Source organism: Danio aesculapii, chromosome 8 (assembly GCF_903798145.1).
Source record: "Danio aesculapii chromosome 8, fDanAes4.1, whole genome shotgun sequence".
Taxonomy (NCBI): Eukaryota; Metazoa; Chordata; class Actinopteri; order Cypriniformes; family Danionidae; genus Danio; species Danio aesculapii.
In genome coordinates this window covers 16,681,568-16,695,983 of record NC_079442.1, presented here as the reverse complement: position 1 = coordinate 16,695,983, position 14,416 = coordinate 16,681,568, and the positions used below count along the sequence as shown (strand labels likewise).

The window sequence follows — 14,416 nt, the reverse complement described above, 5'->3', positions numbered from 1 at the left end:
TCATTTTGTTCAAATTATTCACACTTACACAGAATCTGCATGTTCATAAACGTATAAGCAGCTTTGTATGTACACCAATTATGATTTAAAGCAAAATAGCTCCCTCTGCTGGCTTCTTTACTATTAGAAAATTGTCATGACAGAAATATGGTTTTATTAAAACTGCAAAAAGATGTTTAGCTAGCCTGTAAGTGTGAGCGTATCGTGAAAGAGCAGAAGCAGGTTGAAGAATCTGACGTCTGCTACTAAAACACTGCAATGCTGCTGGTTTGGTTGATTCTGCACACAATTTTGTAAGGGACATTCTCTCAGAAATATATATTATCTGCCCCTAAAATAAAAACATAAATACAGCGAATAAAAAGTATGTCCTCCCCAAAATTTCTAAAATGGACTGATGGTTGATTTCTGTGAGTTGTTAAAGGAATATGTCATTCATTTAGTTCTCAGATTTATGTTCTTTATTAAAAATACTTTACAAATTTACAAACCCTATCATTGTCCTTGTTCTCAGCTCAATTGAACCTACAGCTTTAATAGTTTTGTTATGCTAAAAACTGTTATTTAGAAAAAAAAATACTTAAAAGCATGAAATTATGAATAAATTCTTCAAATAAATACTACAAATATATAATACAAATACATTTACAATTGTCCCCATGTTTCTGTCAGTCCTGTCACAGTTTGATTAAATGTAGCATAAAATTTGAGCAATACACCTTTAAATCTAGGACTTGGAAGTGACATTTGACAGAGAAGAAGCTGACAGTGATCCAGGATGCATTCTATCATTGAACTGTATGATTGTATGCTTGCTTTTGTATGATTTATTTATTTTTATTTATTTATTTTTTTAGGGATGACAAGCTTATGTCAGGCCCTATCACTTTTTTTATGAGTGAATATGTACGTTTCTGGTAAAATGTTCCATAAGTCTTCTAGTGATTCATACATACAATGACCAGACACACAATTAAAGCCATCTGGTAAATAGAGATTCCCCTCATGCTGCTAGAATTTACATTAGCAGCACTCAAAGTTCTGCAAGTTGTGAGATAGGACTTGTTGGTTTAACATATAATAGATGATTAAGTGAAGTCACATTTGTGGAATGTAGAGGCCAAGTCTGCAACTTGAACTCTTTTTCATCTTCAGACCATTCCAGAACTGTTCCTGTTTTTAAGACTTTCACCAGGAAACATATTAATGTCTGTGGGACTATAGTACTGCAACAGTATGAAGGCAGAGCTTGTCAAAGTAGGCTAGCATCCACATTAAAGCTATGATCCAGGGTTTCCCAGCAGAACATTGCCCAGATCACAAAACTGCCTCTATCAAAACATTCCATGTGACTTCAGTGGTTCAACTGTAATCATACGAAGCTCCAAGAACACCTTTGTGCTCCACGAAAAAACGGTAAAAAATAAAAAGACTTTGTTTGCCTATATATCTCTAGTTGTTGTTTTTTATTTTTTTATTTAGCTAAACGGCAGTTTTGAGCCACATTTTTAAAGACAGGAACTGGGAACTGCATACTAATAATTATTATAAAACAAAGAGCTATAATAAATTGAAAAAACAATTATTATATGAACATGCTAACTTTTTTGACAATGTTACATGTAACATGCAGTTGATTTTGTCTGCTACTTGTGCAGGTAATAAGTACTTTAAACATGTGAAAACTACATGCCAATAGAATCTGATTATACATGCTTCATTGTTTACCACATTTATCTCAGGTTACACTCTTCAAACTGAAACTAAACCAGTCGACTACATCCGCAAAGAAACCGGTATGTCAACTTGGTCACAGTGGGAAAGTTCAGTGGTAGAATACTCTACGGGAATATAATGTCAATTAAAACACATTCTGGTAAGTTTGATCTTTGTCAAAATTATCAACTTTATTTTACTATTAATTTAAAGTACTACAAAAAGTAGTTATAATGCAGGAATTGCTTATGTATTTTTATTTTGAACATTTGATCTACAAATAACTGCTTGATCAACAGTGTTCAACGTTTTTAGACAGTATACGTTTACAGTTGTACCAAATCAAAGGACTGCTCTTTTGCTAGATAAACAAAATGTGCTTTCTGGCTTAAAACATAAAAGTGATAAAATACAACTATAATAAAAAATAAAACTATTAGGTCTTACGCATTCATGAAGTCAGCAGTAAGCAAACAATTGCAGACAATGGGCCTCATTTATCAAAGTAATGTACAGCAGAAAAGTAGCCAGTCATATTTGAATGCAAAATAGGAATGTAAAACCTGGGATTTATCAAAATGGACGTGAGGTTAGTATGAAGGTCTGTTTTACCTGTTGGGATATCTAATTAAGATGACTTTAAAAGCTTTGGTGTGATTTGTTATTTTCATTACATTATTATTCACTAGCAAGGAGGATGTCACACTTAGAAAGTAACCTTTGTTCTATAGGTGTAGGGATGAAAAGGGAAAAGGAGGAGGGATGGGAAGGGGCAGATGGGATGAAGGGGAATAAGAGAAAAGGAATCATGGAAGGCATGGTACTGTAGATTGATGTAGATGTCCTACAACGATGGCCCAGAGAGACTCAAAATAGAGTGAGTGATTAGGACAGAACGGTACAGTGATTAGGACTCCCAATGTTTGGTGAGAGCTGAGGTTGGCTTGGGCTTGTCGTTGAGATTATATTTTTAGTATTATAGTAATATTTTTATGGCTATTCTCCAGTTGCGCTCATCCCAACAAATGTGCTTTGTTTGAAGTTACTTACTTCCTGGCACTTAATTAAAAGGTTTTAGTCATAAGTTTATAACTCAGTTAGTTGGTTACTTCCTGGCTCTAAATGAAAATGTTTTAGTTTTGTTAGGTTCTAAAACTTTTTGGGAATTTTTTTTAACTCACAGCAACAGCCTTTATCCATATTTACATTTCTGCAGTGAACTGGTCAATTGATATCTGCATTTTTCTCATATAGGTGACTCCCAATATCCCAAACAGTTGAGAATTGTATTAATGGGGTATATAAAATCTGGAAAAAGTTCAACAGGAAACACAATCCTGGGCAGAGAGGTGTTTGGCATGAATAGAAATGTTTATAGTGTGAGGAGATGCGGAGAAGTAACAGACAGACACTTCACAATCATTGAAGCTCCAGGATGGTGGATGAATTACTCTGTAGAGTTTAGCTCTGAGTCATTTAAAGATCAGATTTTGCTCAGCATATCTATGTGTCCTCCAGGACCACATGCGGTACTACTGCTCATTCGTGCAGACATTAGATTCAAGGAGCGTTCAAGAAGAGTTTTGCAGGGGTATGTGGATCTTTTTGGGGAGAGAGTCTGGAATCACATTATGGTGCTGTTCACTCATGGAGATTCTCTGTTTGACACACCTATTGAGCAACATATTGAGAGTGAAGGGCAGCATCTGCAGTGGTTGTTGGACAAATGTGGGAACAGGTATCATATTCTCAACAATCAGGACACAAGTGACAACATTCAAATCAAACAGCTCCTGGAGAAGATTGAGGAGATGATGGTACAAAACAATGGCTGCCATTTTGAAATGAATAGAAATGTTTTACCAATAATGACTGACAAAAGGAAAGAAAAACAAATAAAAAAAGTTAATAAATGGAGAATGGATTTCAGATCACAGAGTGAGTAAACTATGAGATTGTATGGATATCTACACATAATCACATTTTTCTCTGACAGACAGACAATGGGTGTATAGATTATGAGAAGTTTGTTTATGGTATCATTAATATAATTACAATCATGACAGATGCATTCAGCAAATTTTTGGAGAATCCCAAGGCAAATGCAACTGCCAGAGTAGAAGCATCAGATACAGGCCCCAGTCCTTATTGTAAGTATAAACTTCTATTCTTATTTACACGTTTGGCTAAACAGAATAGCTGAAAACGGTTTAAAATGACATGTCTAAATTGGTGCCATGTCCAATTGCACCTATAGGTGAAGAAGACACGTCGAATTCAGGGACAGCCACTGCATTGATGTTACAAGATTCTGGCCAGACTATGCCAGGTGTGTGCATTCTCACAAAAAACAAATGTTAATATATGAAATAGTTTTAATTAAAATAGCTTAATGTTGCACAGTTCATATAATCTCATAATATACATTTGGTCAACTCTACAGGACTGTTGAAGAAATTTATCTTGAGGGAAATTGATTGTTCAATAGCATGATATGCACACTGCATATGCTCTGGTGTTGATATTTGCATCACATGATTTATTTATTTATCCTTTATTTTACCAGGAAAGTCCTATTGAGATACAGGATCACTTACAGAGATACAGGATGACAAAAAATTTACATCAAAGACAAATACAAGTATATAAGACAAACTCAATTTTCCCTTAAATCTTTACATTTTTAAAAGAAATTTAAAGTGGGGAGTGTTTCTATCATCACAATACTCTGCCACTTGCTCCATAACAAGGGAGCAAAATAAAAAAAGAGAATGAAGTAAATGACAGTGAGACATGTTATAAGACATTTAGCTGTTATTGTTAAATCCTGAAGAATGCAATTCAACAGAATATAAATAACATGTTTGATTAGCCTAGCTAAATATTTAACCTACAATTATTTTTCATACTCAATATTTTGTTCATTCATTCATTTTTCTTTTTGGCTTAGTCCCTTTATTAATCTGGGGTCGTCACAGCGGAATAACCCGCCAACCTATCCAGCATATGTTTACGCAGCGGATGCCATTCCAGCTGCAACCCATCACTGGGAAAACTCTATATTTTACTAGTAAATATATGAATAATAGACTCTAGTGTTAAGCCTAACCTATATATTGTCTAAATTTAAAAATATATCCGGGTGGCCAAAGACACAGTAAAAATATGCAAATTCATTAAATGAGTAAATAGCCATTAAGCTGAAATGAGTCTGTTTTTTTTATAATAAAAACTAATAACAATTTAGCCTAACTTTTTTAAATACTTGTCGTTTCAGTATATGTTTGTAACAAAAATGCAATTAATTGTATTTTGGTTTTAGTTTTAATATAATTTAAATTGATTTCAAAATCGATAGGCTCCTTTTCAGATCTCCTTATAGTCTTCTTGGTTGCAAGACATTCATTCACTCATTCATTTATTCATTCATTTTCCATCGGCTTAGTCCCTTTATTCATCAGGGGTCACCGCAGCGGAAGGAACTACCAACTTATCCAGCAGATGTTTTACACAGCAGACGCCCTTCCAGCTGCAATGCAGTACTGCGAAACATCCATACACACTCATTCACACATACAATATGGCCATTTTAGTTTATTCAATTCACCTGTACCGCATGTAATTGGACTGTGGGGGAAACCGGAGCACCCGGAAGAAACCTACGCCAACATTGGGAGAACATGTGAACTCCAGTCAGCGACTTTCTTGCTGTGAGGTGACTGTGCTAACCATGGAGCCACCTTATTTTTTGACAGATTTTGTAAAGTCTTCAGCTATTTCTAACTGTCAAATGGTACTGGCTTGAATTATCTGTTATAAAGCTGTGGTTTTGGTGGCTGTGCTTTAATGGCTGAGTTAAGAGAATGAGCATTGCGTTTAGTACATGTGGCACCTGGCTTGCTTTCTAAGCCATTCATTAAATTTTGTTTAGACTATGACGTTGCAAGCAGGCAGTGAATGCAATCTCATTCTCTTATCTCAGGGAACGTAAAACGGCAGTAAAACCCAATCGAACATTCCCTTATGTTTAGTATCAACTCTATGGTCCAATCTTGCCGTGCTTTAATATAAGCAATCTTGCCATGCTATGTATATGAGCTCTTTGCAAGAGCTCATTTACATAGCACTTAAACAAGGACCATGTAAAAGGGTAAAAGACAGTAAATGAGGTTCTAGGCATATGAGAACCATACATAAAGGTTTATATGCTGACAGTACCCAAGCTTGTAGAGCGGGGACATCCAGATGGTAAAATCTAGTGAAAGTGGAAGGAGAAAACCATCCACACAGATGTCCAGGATAGGGATCCCACTAGACTAAGCCCAGGAGGAGGCCAAGTGGAGTGTACTATCACCCTCATAGGGCACTGCACACCCTCAGAGGTGTGAGCGGATGTGATAGCATTAACTATTCAGTGAGAAAGTCACTGCTTTGAGGCTGGGACCGTGCTGGTGTGCAGGGGTTTGAGCCTTCAGGCGTCTTTCTAAAATTTTACGATTATGTCATTCCTGCATAGTAATTGGCCAGCTTTAAGGGCATGATGCACCACGATGGCTGCTATGTAGACTTTGAGCATGGAAGGGACCCTGCCCTTGGGTCCACAGCCCAAGCTTTGTTGGGTTCGTGTGCCAGGCTAAACACCAATTGCAGAAAACTTTCCATTTTGAAGCATAGAGCCATCTCATGGATGGTGGTCTTGCGTCTAGAATGGTGCTGCAAACTCGCGTTGGTAGCAAGTCAGTTCCCGGCTCCAAGTCTACACATGCAGGTCCATGACTCTGTTCAGGAATGCCATATCACCTGTAAAAGGAGGTCTCTCCTCAGCAGTACTTGCCACAAAGGCTGTACTGACAGCCATATATCACACAGCCATGAGGAGGAGAGCAGGCTTCATTTTTTCTGACTCCCTTGATGTCCTGTGGTATCAGAGTGATTGAGGAAAATGCATAAAGACAAGTGCAGGGCCAGTCATATCATATATATAATTCTGAAGTCAGAATTATTAGCCCCCCTTTGATTTTTTTTTTCTTTTTTTAAATATATGCTCAATGATGTTTAACAGAGCAAGGACATTTTCACAGTAAGTCTGATTATATTTTTTCTTCTGGAGAAAGTCTTATTTGTTTTATTTCAACTAAAATAAAAGCAGTTTTTAATTTTTTTTTAATCATTTTAAGGTCAAAATTATTAGCCCCTTTAAGCTATATATTTTTTCGATAGTCTACAGAACAAACCATCGTTATACAATAACTTGCCTAATTACCCTAACCTGCCTAGTTAACCTTATTAACCTAGTTAAGCCTTTAAATGTCACTTTAAGCTGTATAGAAGTGTCTTGAAAAATATATAGTACAATATTATTTACTGTCATCATGGCAAGGATAAAATATCAGTTATTAGAAATGAGTTATTAAAACTATTATGTTTAGAATACTGTTCTCTCCGTTAAACAGAAACTGAGAAAAAAAACAAACAGGGGGGCTAATAATTCTGACTTCAACTGTATATATATATATATATATATATATATATATATATATATATATATATATATATATATATATATATATATATATATATATATATATATATATATATATATATATATACATATACAAATGATATAGATCATAAAAAACTGTTTGCTTCTCAAGCTCTCACAAGTTTATTGCTTCTTGGAACAGACCATTTATTAAGATATCTGTGCTGCCACTCTCCACAAACCTGCTTTGCTGGGAAGGCCATGGATGTATGTATGATCAACATGTTATAAACATCTTCTGAACACAATTTATGAAATTCTGGACTCTATACACCCAGTCAGCGGAATCCCATTCTCTCACTTCACCACTACCATTATTGGTGTCCAGGTATAACAGGAAATGTCATCAGGTATACCCATAGTTTCTCAGTCTGTGCCATGTCAAAAACACTTTGACATTTGCCTGTGGGTAAACTGGTTACATTACCCATTTCACAGCAGCCCCTGGCCCATTGCATATCAAACCTGTCCTTCATGTCCTCATTTTTACATCCCAATGTTGACAGGTATGCACCAGTATGATTAGTCTAGGCTGATCTCTGGTGCATATGATAACCTTTGTAATAAGGACATTCATTAATGCATCACAATTCTTTCTCTAACAATTCTGAATTGAATCTCAAAAGTTCAAATGTGGTTCAAATTCAGAAAACAATTGAGGAAGTCAATAATTCAGATCGACCAGTCTGGAAAAAAGATTATAAAGCGTCAGGACTGCAGTGAATTAGAGTGAGAGCCATTATCTACAAATGGCAAAAACATGGAACAGTGGAAAACCTCTCCAGAAGTGGCCAGTCAACCAAAATTAAATCATGAGCACAGCAACAACTCATCCAAGAGGTCACAAAAGACCTCACAACAATATCCAAATAACTGCAGTTCTTACTTGCCGTAGTTAAGGTGATTGCTCATGATTCCACCATAAGAGCAAAATGGTTTGGATGGCAGAGTTCCAAGACAAAAAGCACTGCTGAGCAAATATAATTTAACAGCTTGTTTCCTTTTTGCCAGAAAACATCTTGATGATTCCCAAGACTTTTGGGAAATATGAACTGTAGACTGACAATGTGGACTGACATGGACAGGACGAGACAAAAATAGCATTTTTTAAAAAGTGTGTGCCCCATTGTGTGTGGCGTAAAATTAACAACGCATTTCAGTAAAAGATCATCATACACACAGTAAAATATGGTAGTGGTAGTGGAATTATCTGGAGTGTTTTGCTGCTCAGGATCTGGAAGACCTGCTGTGATAAATGGAACCATGAAATTTTGCGGTGTACCAACATATCCTGAAGGAGAATGTCCGGCCATCTGTTAGTGACGTCAAACTGAAGTGAACTTGGGTTCTGCAGCAGGACAATGATCCAAAGCACACCAGAAAGTCCACTTCTGAATGACTGAAAAAAAAAACAAAATGAAGACTTTGGAGTGGCCTAGTTAAAATCCTGAGCTGAATCCAATTGAGATGCTGTGGCATGACCTTAAAAGGAGGTTCATGCTCAAAAACCCTACAGTGTGGCTTAATTACAATAATCCTGCAAATTCTGCTAAACCTAATAACAAGCAGTTATAAGGTTTAGGGGCAAACACGTTCACACAGGGCTATGTAGTTTTCTATTTTGTTTTCGCTTAATATTAATCAAAAAAAAAAAAAAAAACGTCATAACCCTGTGAATAATATTTACATTTGTTTGATGATCTGAAATATTAAAGTGTAAGAAACAGAAAAATCAGTAAGAATCAGTAAGAAAAAATCAGTAAGGGGCAAACATTTCTTCACAAAAATATATGTTTATAAGCAACTGAAAAAACTGCAAATGGCAGAGCATGCCAGAACTTTTCCAGATCCCCAAAACACCCTCAGACTTCAGACGGTTAACTGAAAGGATAAAATGAAACGCAACAAACGAGAAACTATGTCATACAAACAGAAAACAAAGTTCATAACTGTGACAAAAGGAATATCATTAAATTTATTTTTCTCTTGTAGGTGACATCCGACATCCCTCAGAGTTGAGGATTTTGTTAACGGGGTATAGGAAATCTGGTAAGAGTTCAACAGGAAACACAATCATGGGCAAAAAGGTGTTTGACTTGAAAAGATCAAGTCAGTGTATGCGGAGACGTGGAAAAGTAGCAGGCAGACACATCATGGCCATTGAAGTACCAGGATGGTGGAGGAGTTACACTACACAGGAGAGTCCTGAGTTACTTAAACAGGAGATTATACTCAGCATGTCTCTGTGTTCTCCAGGGCCACACGTTGTACTACTGCTGATACGTATGGACATTAGATTTGCAGAAACTGTGAGAAAATCTGTAAAAGGACACCTTGAGCTTCTTGGTAAGCAAGTTTGGAATCATGTTATCGTGCTGTTCACTCATGGAGATTCTCAGTTTGACACACCTATTGAGCAACATATTGAGAGTGAAGGGCAGCATCTCCAGTGGTTGTTGGACAAATGTGGGAACAGGTATCATATTCTCAACAATGAGGACACAAGTGACAACATTCAAATAAAAGATCTGTTGAAAAAGATCAAGGACACAGTGGCACAAAACAATGACAGACATTTTGAAACAGATATCAAGATTTTAATGAAAATTGCTAAAAGGAGAGAAGCAGAAGAAGAGAGAGCAAAAGAACGAATCAGAATGGTGAAAAAACAGAGAGACAACATCAGATCACAGATGAGTGAGTCAACATACTGTATACACTGATTATCTTGAGTAAATCGTTCATGCGCATGCGTACAAAATTCATTGCTAATTAACATAAATTGTTCATAACAGTAAAATTAACCTGTTGGTGTTTATTCACCAAGACCCAAGATAACTTGTATATCTATTTTTAGATAGTTTAGTAGATAGTTTTAAATAGTTTAGTAGATAAGTAGATAGTTTATAGTACAATGGGCTACATGTATTATGACATGTACAAATCGAAAAATGCACTGCAAATCCTCACAATGTTGCTGGGATTTGCTTATTATGCTGTGACTATTGGTCAGATGGTAGGTAAGATCAGTTTTTTGTTCATTTTAACACCCTGATTAAACTATTTCTTTGTCTTTTGCATATCATTAGACTAAATAAACTGAAGATGAACTATGAAATGTTATTTGATAACTAAATGAACTTATATCCTCAACTATAAGTACAAGTTTAATGAAAAATAAATTTAAAATGCTTCATTGTTAAAAAGAGGTCATTAATATAATATTTAATATAATATTTAAAAATTAAAAATATATATTTAATATAATACAATAATATTTTAAAAATGACAACATAATACAAATACAACACGCTAACTTCAATCAACTCTTTTTTTTCAGATCAAAATGTGTATGTGCTGTGAGGATTTGCAATTTCTATTTGTGTTTGCATTGTGCGAATTTGCAGCATTTTGTTTTATTGGTTTGTGTTTTAAGGTTTTGCAGCACAATTTTAATTTATGTTGTGTTGTGAGGATTTGCAGCGCATGTACTGTCAAACTGATAAAGAAGTTTTCTTAAGTTGCAGCGCATTGTTCTCTCGGCCACCGTACAAACCAGCACTAAAACGCAAAGAGTTTATAATGGAATGACAGTTAACCTGAAACCTCTGGGATGCCTTATTCAAAATTAAAAATTTCTGTGTGTATACCCTATTGTATAGGGTTCTCTGTAAGGTCCTGATCAGTTTATTTCTTTCTGCATTTGTTTATTGTGAAAATGATTGTATCAGTGGCCTTATTATATTCCTTAGGGATATCTTTAATTGCATAAACAGGAGACATTTAAAGAGTTTAATGAAATCTTATTTTGTTGCAGGTGACACCCGGAATATCTCAGAGATGAGGATTGTTTTATTAGGTTATAAGCGATCTGGTAAGAGTTCAACAGGAAACACAATCCTGGGCAGAGAGGAGAACTGGGCAGAGACAAAATCTGTTCAATGTTTGATGAGACATGGAGAAATTGAAGAAAGAAACATCATACTCATTGAAGCTCCGGGATGGTGGAGGGACTACAGAGTAGAGTCTAGTCTGGGACCACTGAAAAAGGCGATTGAGAATAGTGTGTTTCTATGTCCTCCAGGACCACATGCTGTACTACTGCTCATACGTGCAGATTACCCATTTAAAAAAGATGACAGAGAAGCATTGCAGGGGTATGTGGATCTTCTTGGTGAAAGAGTCTGGAATCACATTTTAGTTCTGTTTACATTCGGAGATTCTCTGTTAGACACACCTGTTGAGCAACATATTGAGAGTGAAGGGCAGCATCTGCAGTGGTTGTTGGACAAATGTGGGAACAGGTATCATCTTCTCAACAATCAGGACACAAGTGACAACACTCAAATCAAACAGCTCCTGGAGAAGATAGAGGAGACGGTGGTACAAAACAATGGCTGCCATTTTGAATTGCAAAAATGTAGAGAAGGTTTTGAAACTGCAGATCAAACAAGTAAGTAAATAATAAATTATGGGATTTTCAGACTGTGACATATAAAAAAATGTAGGAAATAAGGTAAATGTTCTGGATAAATTCCCTGCAGACTCGTGGTATGTGATTCTATCTAAAGCAAAGGTCTCAAACTCCCTGGAGGGCAAAAGCAAAAACAAACAAACAAACAAATATAAAAATCAAAACTCTTACTAAACACACCATATCAAATTAACAGATCTTCATGCATTCAAGATAACATTTTTAATTGTACATGCTTTAAGAATTAAACACATTTTATTAGTAAAGTTATATATTTTTGTAATAGTTTCTTTGTGTATGTTAGAGCAATGGCAGATAGATTGGTGGGAAAGACGTTCACTTAATCTGTTCCCACTGTATTTTTCTTTTTAAATGTGCTGTATTAAACCAGCACCATTAATCAGACCAAGTATTTTGTTGATAAAGTGTGCTCAAAAAAGGATACACAAATAGTAAAATAAAAAAAAAGAAAATAGTGCACATACAGTAAGTGTTTGCTTTCTGCTGTATGTGAGTCTATAACCGTATGTCCTACCAAAACATTGTCTACTTTTCCAATTTGTGTGTTAAAGGGCAGACTTCTTGGAAGATGCCAGTCTCAAGCTCATATCATAGTCCTCAAAGCACTGACCACAAACCCACAAGATTGACACAAAGCATGGATGGTCACATACTAAACAGTAAGTATTTTTGATACATTTTTAATCTTGATGTGTACTCTTATCACTTTTAGTAAATAAGGTCTAATAATGCTGAATAGTCTACTGTCAACATGTAGTGTTCTAATCAACCTTTCATTTAGTGAATTCAAACAATGGAAGGGCCTGGTCTCATGGAAGGTCTATCAGACAACTAGAAGCAGATAGTGGACTTGGGTCATCGTGTTCAATAGTCAGCAGTTCAGGATATGGATCTTCATGCTCCCTTGAACACTCACAAACGGCAAAATAGTGTGTCCAAGATCTCAGCACATTCTGACAAACAACATATGAGCATATAAAATGTTTTTGTATATACAGTGGGGAAAATAAGTATTGAAAACTTCACCATTTTTCTCCAACAACATATTTCTAAAGGTGCTGTTGACTTGAAATTTTTGAAATATGCATATATGGAAAGAAAATAAAACTAATTAGTTTACAAATTAAGTTATGTGTAATAAAATGAAAGGACACAGAGAAAAAGTATTGAACACATGGAGAAAGGGAGGTGTGGAAAGGCAGTGAAAGTCCAGACAGCAGCTGGAATCTCGCATTAGTTCTTCAGCAACCCTCTGTTTTTTGTCACAGCAAATTAATATTAGCTTCTTAAGTCCAACGTCTACATGATGAGGATGAAACCAGGGTGGCCATTTAGCAAGACAATGATCCAAAACACAGCCAAGGAAACTCAAATGGTTTCAGAGAAAGAAAATCAAGCTGTAGAATGGCCCAACCCAGGCTTTGGGTGCTCTTGGAGAAAAAGTGCCCCCTCAAAATGAAAGATTTTTGCACTCTGTTGACGTCTGTGAAAACTTACACCTGAGCAATTTATGTGATTTCATTCTCCATATGAGAGGCATTTTTAAGCTGCAATTACCAAAAAAAAGCCTTCTATATAAAGTATTAAATATGTTTCAGTAGTACTTTCACCTTGTGTTACTGTATTTCATAGTTTTTACACATAACACATTTTTCAGATTTTTTTTGTTTTGTTTTATTTTTGCACTGTTTGGGTTTTTACCAAAATCTAGTTCAATTCCATCTCAACAGCTCTTTTAGAATTATTATTCCCAGGAAAAAAACATGACGTAAAAAAAAAAGATACTTATTACTAATCAAAGTTAAATTATGTAAATTGTGTGTCTGTGTAGATATTTTTATTGTATGTTGTTGGTGATGATGCTAAGCAAAGGTGATTCAAATTTATGGCTACAATATTCAGGGCCAGTTGTAACAACAAAACTGTTACCACCAACCTGGAGCAAGTTTAACTGTATTCATGTTTTAATTCCAGTATGTCTATAGGTACTGAAAGAAAGACCTCAAAGCCTTTTGACGTGTCCTCTGTGGCCTCAAGAAGCTGCTGTTCATTTGCACATTTTATTCAAAGAGAGAAACACCAATAATACCGGTGACTCAGTGTTGAATAAACAGCTTTCAAATCCTTTTTCTCAGCTCTGTGGAAATCGTGATGTTACATCCCATCCCAGAGTGTGTTACAACTAATCTTGACAATGGGGTCAATAATTGTAACATTTCACTTCTATTTAAAACTTAACTGTGCATTTTCTGATTGTGATGCAAATATACTATCTATGCCATTTAATAGCAGACACTTGTAACTAGTTTGAATCAAAATTTTAACACACTGGCTTGAATTATCTTATATATTATACAGTATGATAAATGCAAGAAAACCTCTCCAAAAATACTTTTGAATCCTTGGTGTTGCCGACTTTATATTTGTATTTGCAATTATATCAAGACTGACATGTATGCTTACTTTTATTCAACCAGCAAGTTTTTTTGTTTTGTTTTTTGACCGTAAATGACACAATGACAAAGAGGCACTGTTGTGGAAAAATATATTTCTCAGCTTTTATTTACATTTAAACAAAAACTGAAGAATTTACAATTGTCTGAAGAATTTATATGCTATATATTTTTAATCAACAGTAAAGAATACTTATTGATTTTAGTAAC

At 35.4% G+C, this 14,416-nt stretch overlaps 1 protein-coding gene across 1 annotated transcript; it reads left to right on the top strand.

Moving 5' to 3' along the window:
- Positions 1 to 1,627: 1,627 nt before the first annotated feature.
- LOC130234032 (GTPase IMAP family member 8-like) lies at positions 1,628 to 11,719 on the top strand. The gene is made up of 6 exons (XM_056464309.1): positions 1,628 to 1,658; positions 1,743 to 1,796; positions 2,448 to 2,531; positions 2,971 to 3,654; positions 9,251 to 9,955; positions 11,076 to 11,719. The coding sequence occupies exons 1-6, from the start codon at positions 1,628 to 1,630 to the stop codon at positions 11,717 to 11,719; spliced, it is 2,202 nt and encodes a 733-aa protein (XP_056320284.1).
- Positions 11,720 to 14,416: the final 2,697 nt, after the last annotated feature.